Source organism: Cricetulus griseus (assembly GCF_003668045.3).
Source record: "Cricetulus griseus strain 17A/GY chromosome 1 unlocalized genomic scaffold, alternate assembly CriGri-PICRH-1.0 chr1_0, whole genome shotgun sequence".
Classification (NCBI taxonomy): domain Eukaryota; kingdom Metazoa; phylum Chordata; class Mammalia; order Rodentia; family Cricetidae; genus Cricetulus; species Cricetulus griseus.
In genome coordinates, this window is record NW_023276806.1 from 77214699 (window position 1) to 77240370 (window position 25672).

At 35.2% G+C, this 25672-nt stretch overlaps 1 protein-coding gene across 3 annotated transcripts in view; it reads right to left on the reverse strand.

Annotated features, from left to right (window-relative positions):
* The window catches only part of Fstl5 (follistatin like 5), a 507741-nt gene that overhangs the window by 31026 nt on the left and 451043 nt on the right, over positions 1–25672 (reverse strand). For all 3 annotated transcript variants that reach the window (XM_035451280.1, XM_035451279.1, XM_035451277.1), the window contains 2 exons: positions 24589–24696; positions 19998–20122 (listed from right to left, as the gene is read on the reverse strand). In XM_035451280.1, the coding sequence (XP_035307171.1) occupies positions 19998–20122; positions 24589–24696 (233 nt within the window). The remainder of the gene's footprint in view (positions 1–19997; positions 20123–24588; positions 24697–25672) is intronic.

Consider the following 25672-nt stretch of genomic DNA (forward strand, 5'->3'; position numbering starts at 1 on the left):
GATTCACAAAACAGGACTGATTTAATTAAGATAAATAAATTAATGTTTTTGAGTTAACTAAAAATGGAGAACTTTTATTTAAGTTTCTGGACAAGTACTCTCTAATACCCTCACATGCATAGCTTTACATTCTGTCATTCATCAAAAATCATGATAGGGTACCTGCTTGTGCCACATCTCTGAATTTTCTACCATAGATGTGCCTTGTCTCACTGACAACAGTTACACTTATGTGATGAATCATGGTATGGGATTATGTAAGGCTCTTTACTAGATTGTGGGGACATGAGGGACAATCAATATTAAAACACATATGTAATTAAGTTTACATTATATATCAAAACACACCACTTAGGAGGATAACCCTTCATATATTTCTTCTGCTTGTCAAAACTGAAGCATTTTAGGGAAGGAGAGAGAGTTTCTCCAGAGAGTATAGTTCGATTCCTAGCAGTCAATGGGGGCTCACAATGGTCTGTAGCTCTAATTCCAGGAGATCTGATGAGCACTTAGGTACACATATTGTATACAGACATAAATGCAGGCAAAATGTACCACTGCATAGACAGTATAATAAGTTGTCATTGAAATATTTGGACTAGTTAGAATAATCACAATTATTAATTCTCATTTTTTTTCTTTTTCTCTTTGTTGCTGTTTCCTTGTCTGGTCCTAGGATTAAAATCTATGTTTGTGTGCATGTTAAGCAAGCATTCTACCCCTAATGTTTACCCAGGCTCTAGCCCTCTTGGTCGTTTCCCTCTATATTATCATCTCAACATTTCTTCCTCTTCCTCTTTCTCCTCCACCATGCACTTTTCCTTCTCCTCCTTTTCTCCCCCCTTTCTCTGTCCTCTTCCTCTATCATCTCATGCTTCTTCCTGGGTATGGGCATATGGTCTGCATGCCTGCATGCCATTCCAAGCCATCTTCAGACCCATAAATCATCAATTCTAGCTTTCCAAAGAGACATTGACTGCCTCAATGAGTTCCTAATATTTTAATTAAGATGGAAAAATAAAAGACAAAACAGCTTGAATAGTGCAGAAAAATTAAAATTGATTTCAAGTAACTATTTAGCATACTTAATCATTTCATTATATTCTGATTTTGTAATATCTGTCAGGCAATAAGCTACATTCCAGGGACAAAACGCCTTTTTAATGGCTGAGCCATTCCTCCAGCCCACCAGGGACAAAATGCAATGATTATTATTCTGTCACTAGAATTTTAATCTTGATTATATATATATATATATATATATATATATCACTGAGATGTCTCAATTGGTAAAGTCCTACTCCAAGTTGTCCTCTTATGTGTACAATTAGACATGTCCCCTCGTGTGTTGGCTTATTGATAAACACACTTATCACCATGGCTGAAAAATGAAGTTCAATCCTTTAATCAACATGATTCGAGGAGAGAAATTATTCCTGAAAATTGACTTCTGACATCCACATAATTGTAATCTATGTATGTGTAGAAACACACCATAACTAAATAATATAAAATTAAATATATATGAATAAGTCATATACATAAAGTAGTAAGCTCCACTGTTATGAGAGCGTATGCAGAATTATACATGAGGTTTGAAATATTTTTGAAAGTTTAAGCTATTCCAGGAGATACATGTCAGTAAGAGACTGACATCAGTTAGTCACAATAAGCACATTTATGGAAGTAGATGAACATAAGAGAAGGAAGTAGCATCTAAATGAGAAAATAATAACAATAACGGATACACAAATGGTATTAAATCAATTGAAAGGATTTTTCCACACCATTCAGTAATTGCTTCAAATTCAAGTTGTCTTTCCCCACCCCCTCCTCACCACAACTGATGCCTTCTGCTCCCATCTGCTCCTGCTCCAAATGCTTCAGCAAAAATCTATGTTATCCTCTTCTGAGTGAAATCCATGTGTTCTCCTTAGAGTTCTTCTCTTTACATGACCTCTTTTGGTCTTCGATTGTAGCCTGATTATCATTTACATAACAGCTATTTAATACATAGTTGACAGTATCTGATACTATTATAAAATCTAAGCTAATAATGTGATTCTAAACCTAATAGTGTGTGATAGAACAAAGAGGAAGCTTTGTCATATATGTTGGTGATGAGAGGAACTGATAATTTGTGGATATTGTGGAAGTGGGAAAATGAATTGGCAGGTAGATTATACACAGGGTAGCAGAAATCACTAAGAAGATTTGACATGGAAGGAATTGTCTCACGGGATGCCATTAGTGTGTGGAGGCAGAGTGACTTAGATAACACTTGGGGAGAAAGGAGAGTGATGGAATTGACGTGAATAATGGAGAGTGTCTAAAGAGGATTCTTCTTGCAACTTTCACAAGATGTTGGTGAAGAATTAGTATCCTTGAAGCACTGTATGCAAGCCTGAGAAAGGGTAAACAAACACCCAGGTTGTCCAGAAGCATCTGAGTACTTCTAAAGGCAAGCATGCATAAAAGAACCAGAAAGTCGGAAAAGTGTGGAGGAATATTTAATTCAAATACTTAGTTGTCTATAAAATATGTATTTTAGTCGCCTGAAATGATTGTCTGTCTGCCTTTTAGCTGCCCTGACCCATTTGAGATTATCTCCGTTTATCTGTAAGTGGGCGAAAGCATAGCAGTACTGTTTTCTACCTTATGCACATACTGTCCTGGAGAGATAATAACAACTGCCACTCAGAAACAGGTGAACATTTCATTATTCTAAAGTCATGAATGGTAGAAATGAAAATCCCACTTTATACAAGACTTTTATGTATTGCCTTTTAATTTACACCTTTATCTCTTGCTGACGATATCTTTAGAAGGCAATCTAATTTACTTCTTACAGAGCTACAGAATGGAGTGTTTGCCATGCCTCCTGATGAAAGTATTTATGAAGTTTAAGGAAACATGAGGGTTGACTTTTTTTAAATTATATAAAACCAAAGTACAAATGAGCACAGTATACTTGAATTAGATTAAAGTATATCTTTAATGTATAAAATAGAATTAATAAACTTAACTTTGTTTAATCATTAAACTTTAGATGCCTAATTATTAGACTAAATATCATATATGGAGTAATATTGTGAAAGAAACTATATATTCTGATAGATGGAAAATAAAAGTCTATGAATTTTGGATTTTCCAGATTCTTGAAGTTAACTTATGTCTTCTCTGAAACTTATGCTCCTATTGGGTCTATGAGAACAAATATAGATGACCACAGCTTTTGTTTTTTTTTTTAATATATTGACATTTTTAAAGGGTGTTCTGAGAAAAGGTCAAAATAATGAATATTAATATTCATGCCTATTGAGTAAGATAAAATATAAAACCCACATATTTTAGTCATGACCCAGCTGTCACATAAAATATACTATAATATATATAGTAGTTATTGCACACTAACAATAAGAATACATCAAAATAAAACAAGTTTCAGGAATGTATCTGATCACAAAATGCCTTCATAAAACAAAACAAGACAAAAACCCACATAATACAAAGTTACCTTCTAAAACAGGAAATGATAGATATCAACAGAAGGTATGGATGTGTGCTTGGGGGGGAAAGAAGAAGAAGAAGAAGAAGAAGAAGAAGAAGAAGAAGAAGAAGAAGAAGAAGAAGAAGAAGAAGAAGAAGAAGAAGAGAGGAGGAGGAGGAGGAGGAGGAGGAGGAGGAGAGAGGAGGAGGAGGAGGAGGAGGAGGAGGAGGAGGAGGAGGAAGAAGAAGAAGAAGAAGAAGAAGAAGAAGAAGAAGAAGAAGAAGAAGAAGAAGAAGAAGAAGAAGAAGAAGAAGAAGGGAGGAAGGGAGAGAAAGAGAGAGATGTGTGGATGAGCTAGGGCCATCTGTCCAGGTGCATAACAGAATCATTTGGAAGATACTCTTTGGTTTCCAACCAGAATACAGACCTTTGTTTTACAGATCCATCATTTAGTCGACATATGACACTGAGTAAACTACTTTAATTTCTTTAAGTGTTTACTTCCTGAAATGAGAAGAGTGTGATGGCTCTGATGAATAAAGACTACAAACACAAAGGGTAAAAAAAATTACATTGCAGATTAGCTCACAACACTAAATAATTAGGGTATCTGACATCTGCTCTCCAAAAGACTCCTGATGATGTCCTACATTTATACATGTGGACATACACAGAAAGGTGTACACACAGTAAAATTTGAAGCAGACTAAAACTTCAATATTTTTATTTCTCAGAAATCAAAGCATTTATGCAGCAATTAACAGCCAAAGTTAGCAGTCTCTGAATTAAGAATTGTTTGGCTCCCTAGGTGAGAACATTTTCTGGGAAAGCAGAGTGAAGATGAATTGTTTCTTCCCTCACAAACAGCAAACCTTTGCACAAGCAGGTAGTGCCAACTCCCACACTATGATCATTGTTGCCATAGAGAACTGTAAAATGATTTGCAGGTCACATGGCAATGCCATGCCCACTATTTATTATTTCTTTATGTGTAGAAAAGAGAATGTCCATAATGCTTCATACCAATGACAATGAACATATTATGTTGGGCATGGAAGGATATTCTAATGAAAACACTGCCAAGATGCGTATTCTCATAAAAACACACTCATGTCTCAGAACTTTCTTGATCTCATATGCTGTGTTACATTCATTTATCCCGAGGGCCCAATGAGAATAACATCACATATCTGTACTTGTTAATCCGTATTTTCCCCCACACCCACAGAATATCTCCAACAACTTTGTTGTCCAGCTGAATGGGGTTCCGCCTTATTCCCTCATGGCATTCTGAGTTTCTGATGAACGTTTACCACACTGCCAAGATGAGAGCTCTCATAAAACACAAGTAAGCCTCGGGACCTTCTAGATATCACATCTCACTGATTATTTTAGAGATTATTATTTTTGACACATTTTCCTTTCAGCCTCAAGGAAACAAAGGTCTCCATCAAAACTATATTTCCACTCACTAATGGCTTTTTACCTCAAAGGCTCTGAGGTGAAGTACTGTAGGACTGGTGTATAGTTTTATAGCAACGGATATATTGTACATTGCAGAAGTAACTGTGAGTGATGATTTTGCATTTTCAGTATCTATTGACACTCTTGTCAAACTGAGTAGTATGTTTTGAGAGGGTTTAAACATTTACATTCATAATCATCATTAATTTATACATATGTGTTTATTATTTGATAACTTTAATGTTGATATTAAGAAAAATAATGCAGCCTTTGCCAGAATTCTCCCATGTCATTACTGTTAACCAAGACTCCATCTAAGTATTTCTGATCAGATATAAGACATTTGGGGAAACTGTGAATTGCTTTCTCTATATACCAATATTAAACTCCTGATTGAAATTAGTGAATGAACAAGGTTCTTCAAGCTTTGTAGATTTGCTCCTATTGTTGCTGCTGTTTATGACAGAACCCAGGCCCTTACATTCTAGAGAGCATCCTGCCTCTGAGCTCAAGCCCATTCCTTTGTACTGATTATGTGACAAAGTTTCCAATGTCAGTTACAGAAGGCATTTCCTTCATCATATGACAACTTTATATATTTCATTTTATGAATATGAACTGCACATTTTGCAAAAGTCCTACCCATCAGCTGCTGGAGTAACTGACTTACTTATAAACTTAATTTATCATTTCTTATTTTTATAAACTGGGTTGATATCAAATAAAAACGAAGAAGCCAATGAAATATTCACTCCAGTATATATTGCTTTGAACAAGGGAAGAAAACTTCACAGAGTAAATATCTCCTAGGGAATTTTTAGAACTGCATGAAAGGCATACATCTCATACATGCAATCTAGAATATTTATTGTGAAGTCATCCTGAGTTTTTTTAAAAAAGAAAGCTTCTCTAAGGTTTGAAGACCAATATCATATTCCTGATGTTCAAGGTTTTGTTCAAGCACAAGCTTCTGTCAAACACTAAGTAAAATAAAAATTTGCCTCTAAATAAAGTCCCCATAGTTCTTTTCTTAATGTTGTTGAATAAAGAGGAGGTAATGTTTGAGAGATCCCTGTAGACAAGGCCAGGTCAGTTCTCCATCTAGGGTACTTTGACCTTGCTTAATTTTCAAATGTAACAGAAACATAATTGAGGCTGTTGGCTAACATAAATGAAAGTTGAGATATTTGTGAAAATGTCATTTGAATGTGAAACAAATCATAAACTCACCAAAAAAGACCACCTTTGCAAAAGGATAGACCAAAAAATTGTTCACATACATGCCATCAAGTGTTTGCTTCCGTTCTTCCTGTCACAATCTCCTCATCTTCTCACAGCAAGACCGGAATAACCTCAGTTAGAGAATCCTGATTCCTTATCCACTGTTTCCCCCAATAAACACTTTGCAGTTTTATTGTCTCTTCATTTCCCTGATAGAATGTGCTTTCTAATTTTCTAACAGAAATTAGAAAAACAGTAATGGATTTTTACAAGCCTTATACATTAGAGACCCACACCAAGAAAACCAGCTGTTTCATAGACATTGCTTATAATTTAAAAGACACTAAGTTCCAGAGATAGCAAGCCTGTATGCATGGTTTATTCTATAGTTAACTCCAGTGACCCAAATATGCTCAGCACTGACTGACACCCTGCAGTGTTACACAGATAATTCCCACTAGCAAATACCTTCCCTTTTTTTGTACTTAAAGCAACAGAGAAATGTACAGTAAACTAACACTGTGGCTTAGCCCACTGTACTACTACTTTCCCTGAAAATCACTGTGCTAGACAGATTTTCAGAAAACTATTTTTTTCAATAAAAATATCCTGAGTGATAATTACCATAACCACTCTGGGACATACTATAATGAACAATTCATTATCCTAATTGTTAGTGACATATTGTATGGCAGGAACTGTGCAAAGATTCTGCAAATTGCAATGTCATGTGCATGCTTTTGACAAAAGAGAACCACATTTTAGATTTCACTTTGAAAAGTGAAACAGTAAAAATAATAAATCCAAATGGTTTTAAAGAAAATCTGGCAATTTCTAGGCAACAAAATTCAATTTAGGGTTGGATCAATGATGGCAGCATTTGGTTCTAGAGTGATATAAGCATAACACATTCTCTTATTAACTTGAAAGTTGTACCTTAGAAAAAACCAATTTGAGCAAGGTAACCTAGTCACAAAAAGGCAAACATGGTATGTACTCAATCATATTTAGATTCTATACATAGAGCAAAGGATTACCAGCCTACAAGCCACACCACCAAAGAAGCTAAGAAACAAGGAATATTCTAAGAGAGACATGCATGGTCTCCATGAGTAAGAGAAAGGGACAAGATCACCTTAGCAAATTGGGAGCATGGGGGAGGGGAGAGGGAGTTAGGAGAATGAGAAGGAGAGAAGAGGAGGGGTGAGGAGGACAGGAGGGAGCAGGAAGGTTGAGTTTGGGGAAGAATAGAGGAGAGCAAGACAAGAGATACCATAACAGAGGGAGCCACTATAGGTTAAAGAGAAATCAGGCACTAGGGAAATGTCTGGAGATCCACAAAGATGACACCAACCAACGATCTAAGCAACAGAGGAGAGGCTACCTTAAATGTCCTTCCCTGATAATGAGATTGAAGACTAACTTTTATGCCATCCTATAGCCTTCATCCAGCAGCTAGTGGAAGCAGAAGCAGACACTCACAGCTAAACACTGAATTGAACTGTAATCCAGTTGCAGAGAAGGAGGAATGATGAGCAAAGCAGTCCAGACATGGCTGGTGCAACCCACAGAAACAGCTGACCTAAACAAGGGAGAGGTCTTGGTCCCCAGACTGATAGCTGGAAAACCAGCATGGGACTGATCCAGACCCCATGAACTTAGGGGTCAGTGAGGAGACCTGGAAAATCTATAGGGCCCCTTGTAGTAGATCAGTACTTATCCCTAGCATAGGAATGGAATTTGGGAGCCCATCCCACATAGAGGGATACTCCTGAGCCTAACACATGGGATGGGCCTATGCCCTATCCCAAAGGATATGATGACCCCTTATGGAAAGCCTCATTCTCCATGGGGAGGAGAAAGGGTATGGGATAGGTAGAGGTAGTTGGGGGGGGACAGGGGAGGAGGACAGGAGGGGAAACTGGAATTGACATGTAAAACAACCTTGTTTGTAATTAAAATATTTTTTTTAAAAAGATGAGCCTGCTACATCTTTCACAGTAGACCCAGACTTTGTGTTAGATAACTATCAGCACATTTCAGATGGCCTTTTCCATCTGGGCTGAACAACCATACCAAACATGCAAAGGACTGTTGCAATATAGGGGTCCTTAGCTCACATGTCTTTTATACCAGTAAATGTTAAGAAGCGTTATCAATACATAAATAAAATTAAAGAAAATGTACATATTTGTCTGAATTAAAAAATATTTTATTTGTGTGTTTTGCCTTTATGAATGTCTGTGTACCACATGTGTACAGTGCCCACAGAGACTAGGAGATGATGTTAGTTTTCCTGGAACTGGAGATGATGATGGTTTTGAGTCAGTGTGTGGGTCCTGGGAATCAAACCTGTGCCCTCTGCAAATGAGACATAACTCTTATGCTCAGCCATATATTCAAACCCTTTCTAAATATCCTTGGTAGACTATTTTTTCTTAAATTCTATAAGAATAGCTCTGAAAATGTTACAGCTACAGGCTTACAACTAAATTAAAATATTTAAAATATTATCTCATTTGAATACCCTATGAATCATTTTACAGATTAAAATAGTTAAAAATGACTACCGTAATCTTCCACTGACTTTGTATTATACTCATTTATAATTTATAGAAAAATCCAACACCCCTTCATGATACAAGTCTTATAAGAGATCAGGGTCACAAGGGAAATACCTAAACATAATAAAAGCAATACACAATTAGCAGACTGCCAACATCAAATTAACTCAAAGCAATTCCAATAAAGCCAGGAACAAGATAAGGTTGTCAACTGTCTCAATGCCTATTAAATATGGTATTTGAAGTCCTAGCTAGAGCAATAAATCAACTAAAAGAAATGAATGGGACAGAAATTGGAATGGAAGAAGCCAAAGTATCATTTTCTCATAGATGATATGATAGTATACATAAGCAACCCCAAAAACTCTATAAGGGAACTCTTATAACTGATAAACACCTTTAATCATGTGGATGAATACAAGATTAGCTAAATAAAAAAATCAGTAGCCCTGCTATATACACATGATAAATGAGAAATTAATCAGAGAATCAACACGCTTTATAATAACCTTAAATTGTATAAAATATCGTGGGATAACTCTCACCAAGCAAGTGAAAGGCCTGTATGACAAGAACTTCAATATTTGAAGAGAGAAATTGAAGATTGCAGAAGATAGGAAAATCTCCCTTGCTCATGTGTTGGTAGGATTTACATAGATAAAATGGCCATCTTACCAAAAGCCATCTATACATTCAGTACAGTCCTCATTAAAATAAAAACATAATTCTTCACAGACCTTCAAAGAAAAATACTCAACTTTGTCTGACAGACAAACTGTGGCCTATAGGCTGAAGATGGATTCTCCAACATTACAGAGGAAATTGGGGTGACTATCCAGCTATCGAGATGTCTCTGTCAGATCTAGAGTTTATATATTATCGTTCTGTGATCTTTGATGGAGTTGAAGACAGATAGTTATGGTTATAGTTTTCTTTAGTTATTATAAGAGATAAGATACATATAAGACCTTAGACTCACAAAGATAGGATAGAGGATAGAATATTTTCTTTAAATCTTGCTGAATGTCAATGAACTAAATACTGTAACTATAGTTCTCCCTTGATAACTGTTTTGTTATATATTTTACTATGTTACTGTTAAAACCCTTCTTTTATCTAGACAGAAAAGAGGAGATGATGAGGGAATTCCTTCTGTGTATGTTTGTCTTATTGGTTGATGAATAAAGCACTGTTGGCCAATAGGAAAGCAAGATAGGTGGGACTATGGTTCTGGGAAATGTAATAGAGGGAGAGTGGCCATGTGATCACCAGGAAGATAGGACACATTCCGCCATTGTCCTCAGTAAGATAAGTCTATAATATATATATATATATATATATATATATATATATATATATATTAATAATTATGGTTGATATGTAAGACAGAGCAGATAAGAAATCCTAGTCATTGGCCAGCATTGTAATTTAAAAATATTCAGTAGCTAAAACAATTGTGTACAATAAAAGAACTTTCCAAGATATCACCATCTCTGATTTCAAGCTGCATTACAGAAATATAGTATTAAAAATCACATGGTATTGGCATAAAAACAGATAGGTAGATCAATGGATTAAAATCAAAGACCCAGATGTAAACGCACCCATCTATAAACAACTGAAGACAAAATTATACAATGGAGAAAAATCACCATTGACAAATGGTGCTAGTCTAACTGGATGTCAGCATATAAAAGATTGCAAATAAATCCATATTCATCACTTGTACAAAACTTAAGTCAAAGTGGGTCAAAAACTTCAACATAAATTCAGGTACACTGAATGTGATAGAAGTGAAAGTTGAAAATAATCTCAATCACATTGACATAGGAGACAACTTCCAGAACAGAACACCAGTAGCACAGTCATTAAGATCAACAACCTCATTAAGCTGAACTGTTTCTTGTAAGGAAAAGGATACTGCCAATAGGACAAAATGGTAGCCTACCAAGTGGGAAATGATCTTCAACAACTCCATATCTGACATAGGGCTGATTTCTGCAATATAAAAAGAACTCAAGAAACAAGATATAAACAAACCAAATAATACAACTAATAAACTGAGTATAGATATAGGCAGAGAATTCTCAACAGAAGAATCTAAAATGGCTGAGAAACACTCAAGGAGATGTTCAATATCCATTGCTATCAGGGAAATGAAAGCCAAAACAACCCTGCTATTCTATCTTATACCTGTCAGAATGGCTAAGATCAAAAACACAAGTGACATCTCATGCTGGAGAGGATGTGGAACAAGGGGAATACTTCACCATTGCTGGTGGAACTTGTGATAGGAATGTTGGACTTGCACATGACTGTCAACAAAACAAAGAAGACTTATTTTAGAAAATAAATAGATGATAGATAGATAGATAGATAGATAGATAGATAGATAGATAGATGATAGACAGACAGATAAAACTTAAGTGTCAGGTTTGCAATGTGGAGTGCTTCTAAACTGTACCTTAGTGCTCTGATATAGTCAGTAAATTACTGCAGAAAATTTCTATTTAGGGTTTGTTAAATCCTAACATTAGAGTCCACTAGTGATACCTGAATAAAACTTATTCTTTAAAAATTTGTACATCTCCAGATTTGAAAACTACCTTGCTTTTAATTTTTTATACACTGTATTCTGATTACAGGATCCTCTCCCCCAAATCTTTTATGTTCTTCCCCACCTCTCCTCTCATGCTGCTGCTCACCCATTCTGTTTTTCATTAGAAATTAAGCATCTAAAGAATAATTAAATATTAAATATAATAAAGCAAAAATATAAATCAGAATAAGAAAAACGGAAGAAAAATAGGCAAAGAAAAAGCACAAGAAACATATATATACTCAAAGACACATGTTAGCAGAAATAGGAATCCCATAATACCATAAGACAGGAAGACATGATGTATACACAAAAGACCTATTAGGTTTAAAAACATATTCTGACAAAACATTATGTGACAAAAGGCCCTAAAAAATGACATTGAGTTCATGCCTCCAAGAGTGGACTGTTTCCCCTGTGAAACCTTGGAGAAAACTAATTTTTCATGTGGAAGTGGTTATCAAATGCTGATAGCTTCTTGGTTAGGAATGGGGGCTTGTGTTCACTTTCTCCATTCAATAACATTGCAATCTTTAAGAAAATATTAATTAAAATTCTTTAAAGGAGTTGCTGGCTGCAACTTCAAATGTTTGGGGCACTGGATGTTGTTTTGTTTACTTTGCTTGGCTTTACTTTAGACAGGGCTAAAGTAGAATTGAAGGAGTCTTTGAAGTATAGGAAATTACTAGGTAGGGAAAAAGCCAGGACTCAAGTAATGAAAACAACAATCTCTCTCTCTCTCTCTCTCTCTCTCTCTCTCTCTCTCTCTCTCTCTCTCTCTCTGTGTGTGTGTGTGTGTGTGTGTTGTGTGTGTTTGTGATCATGGCATTCTGTCTATCTTCCCCACATACAAGCATGCATAAATGCACATAAACAGACACACAGCTTGTCTTAAGCATTCTGATACATAGCATCTCTGTGCTAGAGAAGGTTGAAAGTAGTGTTAAAAAATAAAATTTGATCCAGTGATCGTAAAAGAGGAAGATTAAGATCAGAGATCAAACCCTAAAGGAGAACATGCTTATTCCTTCAGAAATAAGATGGCACTATTATTCAAAAGTGTATAAAAGCTTCCAGAAAAGTACACTAGTTGTGGCTATTATGCCTGTAGGAATCTAAGTCAAATATCCCAGCAATGTTGCACATTATTGCTTATTGCCATACTAATCATATTAAGTAGAAAGTCTGAACAGCATAAGAATTCATCACCCTATTAATGAATAAAGAAAATGTTAAACATATAATAAAAATGAAAATTTTCAATCATGGAGAAAAATGAAACAATAAAATTTTCAATGAATCAAACATTATGTCAAGTAAAATATACCAGATAGAGGAAGACATGGCACATTTTTTTCTCATGTGTAGACTCTGTATATGTGTGTGTGTGGGGGGGATTAAATTATGAGAATAGAAAGGAATGTAGGAACAAAAGGAAGTGATCTTAAGTGGTGGTGGAGATGGTGATGACCTAAGGATGTAAGGGGAACGAATTTGTGTGAAGAATTGATCAAGTAAGAGAGAGTGAGTGGACAGAGGAGGTAGCACAAACACATTACAATAAAGACTAATGGTACCCATGTACAAAATTCCCAGAAGAAAACATAGTTTTGTATGTTAAATTAAGAAGTTAATTTTAAAACGAAGGAAGATAAAGATTTCCAGTATTTTTAAATTCCACACCACACTGCACACGCGCGCGCGCGCGGGCACGCGCACACACACACACACACACACACACACACACACACACACACACACACACACAAATACTATTGAAAGCTTTGCCAAGAGTAACTTGCAGATGTAGATGTGTGTCTATACATGTATTTATCTTGTTTTTTAAACAGTTTATGAACACAACCCGCTTGGCTCTTTGGGTGAAGTGATGCCACTGACAGGTTCTGTCAATTTAAAGCTGACTTCCAGTAGAGTTGCAGAAATAGAATAAAGAAATATTCTGAAATGATAATTCCTCAAGTATTAATTTTGAGAGTGTACAGAGTTTGGTGTCTTGGTATATTCAGGCACTTTTTGTTTATTTTTTCTTATCTTATTTCTGTGTATGAGTTGATATGCTTGTAAGATGAAGGAAATAAGAAAGTTACTGCACTGAATAGAGGTTTTATTATGAGAATTATAATTAGAAATAATTTTGCATTCCTTTCTTTTTTGTTTTTGTTGTTTGTTCATTTTTGAAACATAGTTTCACTATATAGATAAGGTTGGCCTTGTAAACCAGGCTGGCCTAGGTCTCAGAGATCCACTTGCCTCTGCCTCTAGAATGCTGAAATTAAAGGCTACACCACCACTCCTTGAATTGTTGCCCATCATCAAGAGGTGGCACTTTCATTCAGTGCTCTTGAACAACTTATCTTCTCCATTACTTTTGTGAAGAGATTTCAAATGCAGGCTGACACTTTTAGTGGGAACATTGTGCCTCCACACACCTGGTCTGTTTCTGACAAGAATGGAGCTCTATTGATCTATGTCTCAGCCTACACACATACATACATGCATATCTCTCTATATATATAATTTTGCTTCAACATATTTCATAAAAATGAAGGGGAATGATGTACTTTAACTTTCACAGAATGTTTATTTTCCCTGCAGGAGAAATATTTTCTCCTTGGAGGAGTTTTAAGGAAACATATATCAAACCCAATGTCTGCTTTAACCATTCCTTTGTTACAATTTATAACAGGAAAAGTGCATTGTAGACACTCTCAGACATCAGGGAAGTGTCTCCTGCTTCTCCGTTTAGGTTGTTGCTGTGTCAGCTAAGAAGTCCTGGAAATGGGCTGGGCTAGGGATATGACCCATCTGAGAGTTCACAGGTCTTTACTTTAGTGCCTTCCTGCCTGATTGTGCCTCAAACATCCCATACACTCTTACCACACAAAATCATGAAGGAATACCTACCAATTAGCCTTATTCTTTAAAAGCTAAAGGGCCAAGTAGTCTAAGAAATTCAGTCCAGAATGGCATCATACTGGAATACAGGGTGCAAATGGGGGAAACTAGAGAAAAGACGTTCTACATGAGATACTGCGTGTATTTGCTTGCTCTGCTTAGCAAGTCTTCTTCAGAGAAACATAATCATGTGGAAATTGAATTTCCAATATCCCATGGTAATGTGTTTTTTTTTAACATCTCCTTAGTATAACTTGCAGCTATGACCATTGATCAAAGAAACCTACACACAAGCACATGCACAGTAAAACATGCATGAAGACAGAGGGATAGTGGTAATGCTGCTTTCCTCCATCCCCACAGGACATATCTTAGTATTAGATATAGAATTCAAACATTTGCACTTTCTTGTCATTTCAATGAACACTGTGTGTCACATGGCATCAGCATAATCAGACTAGTAGAATTAAAATTTTTTCCACTTGAACTCTAATAAGGAGAACTAAAAAAGAGAAAGGATGACTGAACACAGTGTGTGTGTGTGTGTGTGTGTGTGTGTGTGTGTGTGTGTGTAATAAAAACCCAATAGCATCTGTTCATAATTATCTAAAAACTATTATTACAGTCTGTGAAAACCATAAATAATTGCTGCTGACCACACCATTTGGCTCAAGTATTAACTATGCCCTTGCAACTCAGAAGATACATTTAAAAATAAAGATATGTTTAGTTATATGTGTATGAATGTTTTGCATAATGCACGTCTTTCAGAAACCATTTACTACATTCTCACCTGATTCTTTCAGAAACCAGAACAGGGCATCAGATCACCTGGAACTACAGTTACAAATGGCAATAAGCCACACTGCAGGTACTGAATATAGAAACTGAGTTCAAAAGCAGCAAATGCCATCCCTCCAATCCCCTAGAAGATATTATGCCATGATTGTCTTTCCAAAACAATTCATTCAAGCCTTCTATTTCTTGAAATTGTTATAGATCCCATTGTCTGGCCTTGTTGGAAGCCTTCACTAAGTTTTGACAATAGCTTCTCTCCCTCTCTACTGGACGCATGTTGGAAAGTATTGCTGGAACCATTTATATTTTGAAAAGTGTTATGAACAGAGCATAATCACCTCTTCCTGCTCTTTTTCTCACACCCCCTTCTTTTCTTCTTCCCCTCTGTCCTCATTCTTCTAATTTCAGAAATTAGCAGAAAATGTAATATCATATAGTCTTTGTGTATTTCTAGTAGCACATGTGTGAGAAGCTGCAATGTTGACACATTTCAGCTAGAAATTGACTTTTGGAGATCCTCCTAGGAATAATATCACAAAGAATCAGTGGATGATAGAAAGTATGTACTTCATTGTTGTTTGGGGTTTAGAACAATTAATGTTTGAATATTTTGTGAAAAAAATTTAAATTGATTTCTGATTTCTTGACTAATAATAATTGATTGCCATATCATAAGATACTAAATGTGGTAGAAATATCAAATTGTACAAATACATGTGTATATCTTGTAATTTAAGTTTAATTTGACAATAGGGTTATATTGTTACTTCTCTGCATACAAATTATAAGTGAAATAATGAAATAATTTCCTAATACTTATAGATCACATTTTATTTAAAATTATTGAAAGTTCATTTCAGTGTTTATTACATTAAGTAAACACAATTGATTCCCAGAAAATTATATACTTTCCTTTTAATAGACATTCCTTCAGTTATATCTATAGTTTTATGTCAAAGGTAAACTTTTTAAGAGATTTGTTTTTCAATTTTACTTCTGAATTCTTTGCAAAATATATTACTTTGAGCATATATAAGCTCTTCAACTTTTAAGCTTTATTTAATTTATTAATTTGTTGAAAAATTTAAGGCTTTTAAAAGAAACACTTTCCTTACTACAATTTGAAAATGAAGCTAATTCTGAGGTACAGGATAACAAGTAACATGAAGATATATTATTAAATAATCAATGCATCCTTTTAATACAAACTTCCCGTTCACATTTAAAACATAAAGGCAAATAACAATGCAACCATGTATTGTTTGTATGAATTACTTTCTTGTGTTACATTCTTTTCATTTTATTTATATTATTTTTACATGTATGAACTTTTGCTTGCCTGTATATATTTGCATCAGATGGATGCCTAGTGTCCACATTGGTCCAAAAAAATGGCATCAGATCCCCCCGTAACTTGAGACATTAATGGTTATGAGCCACTGACAGCTCTTGACAGCTAAATGATCTCTCCTGCCCCTAAATATATTTTAGTGAATACCTGAAGGACATATTTCTGATAGTCATGCCGTGTTAAGTTATCTAAAAATTTCTTTGGAAGTTAGAGACTAAATAAATCAACTCAAAACTTGACTTATTAAAGTTAAAGTTTATCAAAAAGTATCTATGTAGTTTCAATAACTCACCAGGTTACAGGAAGACATCAGTATTTGGAGCATACTTCATGCTCTTGTACCCTAGAAAAACTGAATCCAGGGCAATGTCTTTTGGGAAAAGAAAAGGGTGGAAGCCCAGGATTGGTCCTCATACCAGAGCTCAAAAGTTTAAGGAACCTATGATAACAATCAAATATTGTGTAGCATTGCTAATCCCTGCTGGTCGAAACTGAGGGCTTGCATATTTCCCTGATTACTTTAGATAGGAATGAGAAGTTTATTAATATAAAAAGAGTGTTTTCTCTAAGAATTACATATTCTGTGAGATAATGATGAAAGGCAGTTTCAGAAACAGGCTGTATCGTCTCCTGAGGAAACAGAGTTCTCTGAGGCACTGGGGAAGGAGGGCACCTTTCTCTCACTTTCACAAAATCTCACCATGAACAATCCTCTCATGAAAGTCAAATTCCTAAAGCAGTTCAGTAATGGCCTGTGGATTTCAGGAATTTTTGATATGTATAAACTCACCAAATTTTCTGAAGATTAATAACTTTTGTAAACAATATTGATAAAAATCTAGTACAATATAAGACATTGTTATGGTATTTTATTATATACATTTGAAGTTTGTACATGATATACTGTGTTATGAATTGCAAGGTAAGTATTAAGACATATATACCCACACAAATAGTTATGTACATGTGTATATCACATGTGTAGATATGTATCACAAAATAGAAATTTTGATGATCTTTACAGTTCATTAAAATTAAAACCTTTGTGTATGTATTTCACCATAGATATAAAATTAAAAGGAATGAATATATAAAGATGCATGAATACTAAAGCCTTTTTGAAGTCAAATAATCATATCCTTTTTGGTATTTTAAAATCTTCCTACTTTACCTACCTAAGTGACAAGAATAAAGAACCCTAAAATTATAATTACAGAAATAAAATAAGTAATGAATAAATGGGGCAGGGGGCAAATATGTGAATGAAGCCAGACCAAGAAATATATAGATTTTAGCCTAACTAATCCCATCATAATCCAGTTTACCTTTGTTAATTGTGAATTGTCCAGACAGATACCACTGGATAAAGGATCACACAAGCAATATTTCATGTCAGTCTTTAGAAGAAAATGAAGTGAATGCAGTCATACAGTAACAATGGTGTTGCTGGTGAGACAGGAGTTGCCTCTCCATTAGCAGAAAAGCAAAGGCTCATGGTGTACTTATAAACTGGTCACATTAACTTGCTAAGAAAGAAAATATCAGCTAATGTAGGAAACTATCAGCATCTACAGGGATGGTGACTGGCAAGGATAGCCAGTGTTGCACTGGCCAGTATGTGAGCCAATACTAGCAGCTAACAAAGCAAGTTTGAGATAAATATGGGCAAAGAGGCTTCAGCCCCGCTAACTGGGCTGAGCAGTTCATACGCAGCCCATGATCATCTCTTCGACTGGCCCACACTGACTGTGCCCAAGGCATGCATGGAGAATTAACTCCCACAGCATGAGTGTTCTTAGCCTTTATCCAGTTTCAGACGTAAATCCTACAGAAAGCCTCAGAAAAGAAGTTCAATATGAAATCTCTTTCTTGAGATTCTTCCCACTGTCAGAAGTTTCAGTCATTTTTCTCCATTTCCACACCATACATGTGTCCTGGATGTTATATGGCCAGTTGTGTTAGACATGGACAAATCTAGTATGTTTTATTCCTGAAGCCAAATCATAGAAAATGTGACACTTCCCCCCTTCCCTTGAGAAACATAAATTAAGTATATATCATTTTTGACACTAAGAATATAAAGGCCTGACTTGGGCCCAGGTGTGTTCTGGACATTAAGATATCAATTATAAGAATTGAAGATGATGCAGTCTGGGAATAAAGCAGATTAATGGCATGCCAGGTCAAAGGAAGAAGGCCAATATTCATCAAACACATATTATGTGTCAAACTCTCTGCCTGAAGATGTAGAAGTGTCTTTGAAATACAAAAGTGGGGAAGTACTATCAAATGATGAATGTATGGTTCACAGAAATCCAGTCCCAACACATTTCCACACATGGGAAATTCATTTGATAATTTGCTCCACAAAATTGGTATAACAAACCATATTTACTCCCAAGGTGTTTTGAGTGTGGAATAAATTCTATTTGTTTTAAAGAAACACTATATAAATTACAATTTAATTTGGGAAACAGAAGTAGCAATTTTGCTGTTGTTCTCGATCATCATTATTGTGGTAATTGGGACAATTGCTTTGAGCTGAAATATAGGAAATCTGATGATTATCCCTGTTCATTAAAATTAGGCTTTATGTCGAGATAAGATTGTTATGGTTAATGTTTACCATCCATTACTTTAATTACTTATGGAGCACAGTTTAGACAGCCATGTATGCCTTAAAGGAATATAAATGCTAAGAAATTGAAAGATCATCATCCAAAACTTTAAAATCATTCCAACAGTACATAGCAATGAAACAAGATCATGTCTCTGTAGACAATATTTGGTTGTTTTACTAATTATCACCAATTCTCATATATAGCTATGTAGAAATCATTCCCAAGCCTAAAACCACACAACTTTCTGACACTATGTCAACTCTGTGCGATAATCCAGAATTGCACATAAGGCAGAAGGGAATGATGTCTGCATATGCAAGCATCTTAACCACTGCTGTTAGGTCTAGTTTAGGCACTACTCTGTGTGTTAATGTTACACTCACACATTATAAATCATCAGAGAGAGAGAGAGAGAGAGAGAGAGAGAGAGAGAGAGAGAGCACAAGAATACCACATTAGAAAGCTCATGCTTGAAACATTCCATACAACTTACTATATTTCCCAATAGAATTTCCTATTAAGCTCACCATAAGTCAAAACTATAATGGGTATTATCAAACACACTGAAAAGACATCTGAACCTGTGTTTCTTCCTTGTGTCACATTCAAAAGCATAGTCTCTCTATTTAAGAAGTAATTTATTCATCAGAAGTACTTTTTTTTTTCAGGAAATACGAACATTTTATAAGATAGAAGGGAAAAAGCCCTAATAAAAAGTTAGGAAAGTGTTAGAGTTAAATTGACACAAATAATAAAATACACCTTTGTCATTAGAAGTTTTTTCATTAGACATGAAAGGCATGGTGGTAAATTCACCACTAATACTAACCAAACACATAAAGCAGACATGAGAAGCTACAAATTATATGTGACTATTCTTTACATTTTAATAAATATGTTGCTTTTATATTCTATGTCTTTTATTAAGATTAGATAGAAAGTTTATAGATGGACCATTCATCTTAGCACTTACCTCATATGGGTGATAATAAGTGTTGTGGTTGGAATGAAAAAATCATCCACTCGGTCAAACTGTTTCCCAACTGGCTGTGTGTGAATGGTGTGGTGAGGCATATTCCCACTGGCCAGGGTGATCACCTAAACACAATGTGCCAGTATGAGGCTTAGCTTTATTCTAAATAAATACATTTGTATGAATGAACTCTTAATTTCTTTCTGAGAGTTGGTATCTTAGAAGCAAATTGTGATGCACAATAAGTAGCTAATTTTTGACAAGAAAATTTTCTACAAAGTAATCTTGTAGTGTATCATTTTTGAACAAGCCAGACACCATGGTACTTGACATTCTAAGAACAAATCTGATTATTAAAAGATACAGGATTGTACTTGCATCAGAAGAAGCAGACACCCACAGCTAAACATTGAACTGAACTGGATCCCAGTTGCAGAGAGGGAGGAGTAATGAGCAAAGGTGTCAAAACCAGGCTGGTGAAACCCACAGAAACAACTGACCTGAACAAGGAGGAGCTCATGGACACCAGACTGATAGCTGGGAAACCAGCATTGGACTGATCTGGACCCCATGTATGTGGGTGTCAGGGAGGAGGCCTTGGAAATATATGGGGCCTCTTGTAGTAGATCAGTACTTATCCCTAGCATAGGAATGGACTTTGGGAGCCCATTCTACTTAGAAGGATACTCGTGCAGTCTAGACACACAGAGGAGGGCCTAGGCCTTATCTCAAAGGATATGACAGACTCTGAAGATCCCTCATAAAAGGCCTCACTCTCCCTGGGGAGCAGAAAAGGGTATGGGATAGGTAGGGTATTAGTGGGGCGCAGCGGTGTAGGGGAGGGAACTGGGATTGACATATAAAACAATTTCATTTCTAATTTAAATTTAAAAAATGGGGGAAAAGATACATGATTGTAAATACACATGTGCACCATTGCATTGGAGAAGCATCGAAAATAGTAAAACAAACAAAAATAGGGCAATATGAAAATAATATAACATAATTTCTTTATAGAGCAAAGATAGCAATATGGCCCTGAAAACAAAAATAAAACATTCCATCATTTTACCTTTTGAAAATTTTGGAATGAATAAAATCTTATTTAAAAAACTTTTATTAATATTTAATATTTTTTAATAATTTATTTAATAATTTATTTAATAATTTATTTTTGTGTGTGTATGTATGTGTGTTTGGTCATATTCATTTTTGTGTGCAATGACACAAATATGAAAATCAGAGCACAATTTTCAGGAGTCATTTCTAAATAAAATATCATTATATTTAAAATCTTTTATTCCCCATATTCTACAATGTATCAAGTTATGAAAGTTCCCCTTTTATTTCCTGTATCTTCTCAGTGTTGAAATAAAAAGTATTTCATTAAAATTTTGTTCAAAGAATGAGGATACAAGGGGTGAGTAGTGGGTGAGAAAATAAATGTACTCAATATCAAGTCTGATGATCTGTCCAACATTTGAAAACATAGTCCTCAAAAACCATGAAACTGCAGAACACACTCTCACCATGACTTTAGAATAGCAATATTTTTATGATTTTTTAAATTTTAAATTGGAAATAATCTTGTTTTACAGGTCAATCCCAGTTCCCTCTCCCTCTCCTGCTCCCCACTGACCCCCTATGCCATCACATTTCTGAAAAGAGCTATCATAATAGAGGAAGCCATTATAGGTCTAAAGAGAAATCTGGCACTAGGGAAATGTCCAGAGATCTACAAGGGTGACCCCAACTAAGAATCTAGGCTATTACTAGTTGACAAAGTAGCAATTTTTATAATATAAAGGCATCGACATCATTTAAAAAGTAAAATATGAGTATATTACAATTGAAATTCTGTGGAAAATCCTAACTGAAATGATAGCTCATGGGCTTTCTTAATAATAAAAGTTACTAAAAACTAATAAATTTTCCTGAAAATCCTATTTCCTTTACATAAGTTTCCTGATAATCCTGATAATTCTACTGGGTGATAAATTTACATGATTATTGGACATTGCTGCAGAGTCATGATTTTCTTAGCAAAGGACACTGGCAAGCCACTCAAGGGATGGTGGCCTCATACATGTGCTTGCGAGCTTTTAATGGTGAATTGATCCCAAAACAATAGGCAAAGTCTCACAGAATCCAAAATGTGACATTCCAAGTTCTATTTGTCTATCTATCTATCTATCTATCTATCTATCTATCTATCTATCTATCTATCCATCCATTCCCATATCATATATTTAGATATCTACCTAATTATCCATCCATCCATATGGCATCTATCTATATATTTCCATCCATCTATCATCTATCTATCCATACATCTAGACTTCCAGCATCATATATCTTTACATATACATTGTTTTGGAATTGACCTGTCCTCTATCCATGTAACTTTATGCAAAGAATCTTTCTTTTATGAGCTACTCTGATAAAAATTCTTACTTTCTGCTTTTTATTTTTTATTTTCAGATATGATCTAATGCCACTTAAATTTTTTTTTTAAAAATCACTGTGTTAAATAGCTTAAAGATTTATAAGGTATTCAAGAAGCCATATTGAGAAGACTAAACAATGTGAATAAAATTAGGATATCTATAAAGTCTTTGAAAGGGTTATCCTGTATAATATTAAAGAGTTTATCTAGAAATATTTTGTGAAAATTTCAGCAGTTGTTTTAAACCATCTAAGTAGCTTGAACCAAACCAGAAGTGAAGTAATTGATTTAAAAGACAACACTAACAATGGCAAACAAAAAATTAAATTAAAAACACATACTGCTGTTTTTTTAAGAAAATAAAATATTCAAGCTTATAAAACATCTCTTAAGCTTTAAAACCAATTCCGTATGTATGAGTGTTTTGCCAGCACACATGTACATGTTCCAAGTGCCAAAGGGGGCCAAAATAGGGAATCAGATTTACTGGGACTAGAGTTACAGAGTTTTGAGTGGCCATGTTAGTACTGGGGAGAGAACATATATCCTCTTGCATAAAGTCAGAGCTATAAATCATCTCAGAAATACAGAACTTCATAGGATATGTGTAGGATTGTTTTCTGTGTCTTGTCAAGATTAAAATTAGATATGAAATCTCCAATAATTAGGTCTATTTCTTATCTTGCAAATATGTCACTTTTGTAATCTTCTACTGTGAAGGGAGTAGTGGTGTTACCCAGTCTTCCTCACTGTGAAGAGCAGAGAGAATTTTCTGGGCTTAATGAGATGTGGCAAAAGTGACTGTGAATTCTAGTCCTAGATGCTAGGCCCCCTTTACTTTCCACTCTTGTCTTCTAAATGTGCTAGGCTTTGTAGACATGTGGCTTGAAGGCAACAGGTCCTGTAGAGGAGATGCGAGTACTTCAAGGGCACCACTGCCTTGTGATGGAAATGAGCCTCTGGGACACTTGTGAATGAAGCCACATTGGCACATATAGATCTCACTTGGATACAGCTCAAATGGCTACTTCACAGAAGAAGATGACTACTTCAACTTAAGTCTGGGATACTCATGGTTTAAAATATGGAGTTTTAAAATGGTTTGAGTTGTAAAAGAGGTAACTGAGATAATACACTGTGATTCTGACATTTAAAATGTCACTCATTTCTAAATATAAAACAAACTCTCATTAACACAGCTAATTAAAATTATTCATCTTGAGAGCTCTAACATTTGAATAAAATAGTACAGTACTGAAAAATCCTCAGAAATATTTAAAACACTGTTAATGACAAGTAACTGGGAATCAAAATACTGCATCTAACACACCTTATTCAAATATGTGAAAAGTTTGATGACTTAGGACTCTGCATTAGTGGCACACTCCAGGTAATAATGTGTCCACGGATAGTGTGAGGAAGTAGTTCATGATGAATTTCCAGAACTTGTTTCTGAGGCTGTGGCACAACGTCACAGACACTTGATTATTTTCTTTCTCTGTTTCCGTGATGTCATCATATAAATGACCTCAAAAAGAAACAATTGTACCAAGACTATCATGGCACATGTCATGATTAATAGTAGTCCTGTGTTCTTATTACCAAATTCTAGATGCTAAAGACTATGGAACAGCCTTTACCCTTGTGGTCGGATTTCATGGTCTCTACCTCATGGCCCCTGTGAGAGTAATGAGGCTAGGCCACAGTCCAAGTGTGTCCTTACTTGTCTATGGATGGTTGGTGGCTGAGGGTGAGGCTCAGTTAAAGCACTGAACCTTCTCTGGAAAGCATGCTTTGTTGCATCATATGTGGCTCTTGACAGAGGCTGCCAGTATGTTCTTATAATTTCAGTGGTTCTGCTACAGCAAGAGCATAAAGAGGAAGGTAAATTTCACCATTTCTTTTTCTACTGTCATCCATCCTTTTAGCATATGAGTGGAATATTTAATAAATATTATCTGTGATTATCTTAGTCTGAACTAAGTACTTGAGTTTTATATATTGTTTTTCCTTTTGCTATGAATAGACAGTGATTGAATGCACAGGTCCTATAAAGAAGAGTGTCATAGTTAAATGCACGTGAACATCTTCAAGACACCTAAAGGTTTAAAAATCATCACTTCCTAGACTTCCCTGATATCTTACCTGTAGAGTTGGTGATGTCTTCTCCATGCTGCCCCAGCTCAGCACCCAGACTTGGTCATGTGACTTGTCATAATGTAACTTGACTGGAACAGGGTCTGTGCTCACTGCCTGTAATCAAGTACAATTGAAAACAAAAGTTTTACAAACTTGGCATTATTGGAAAAATAGTCTGGAAATGAATGAAGAATCCTGTAATTCATGAATAAGATTAAAGTTATATTTGGCCAGATACTTTTCTAAGCTGTGTTAAATTAACCTAGAATACATTATTCAAACTCATTTATTTCAATATCTAGACAATTTTATATAGTATTGTGCTCAACTCTCTGAATGTGAATTTGGAGTCAAGGAGAGCTGTTTAAAAAATGAAGGTTAATAAAATGTGATAGGCATGTTCACTGCAGTTCAGTAATAATACAGTTTGGCTGTGTTTCTATTATCAGTTTTCACCATCTTCATGAAGGATCTGAGTGAACTGAAATATGCAGGGAAGAAATGCCACATCTGAAGTAAAGGTTTAAGGACAGATTAGTACTCCATGACTTCAATGCTGCAACTCCAAAGATGATGTGACCTGGGTAATTTTAGTAACCTTAATAGACAAGCATTGTTTACCTGTGTTTGAACAAACAGTGTTCCAACCATAAGTTACAACCATGGAGGGTATTAGCAGGCATCAACTTCTTCCAGTCCCTTGTGTCATTGTACAGCATCAATAGCCTACAGCAGAAGCTCTGGTTTCTTGAAACCAACCCAGGTACTTGAAAATTGAATTGAGTTTGACTTTCTATTGTTTTGTGATTACAACCATTTATGCGACTATTTCCACATTGGAACCTATTATTCAAGATAACATGACTCCATGTTCCCAGGCATATACACTCTTGTTTGGCTTAGAATAAACAATTTCCTCTTTTCTTTGATCTGATAACTATATTGCATGGCATGGCCACTCATGAATGGCAACAGTTTGACCATTCAGCTAAAATCTGCTACCTGGTTACATAAATTGATTTCTTTAATCTCACCAATCAATTTCTTTAATGCACAATATCACCAACCACAAACAAATGATATTTTCCAA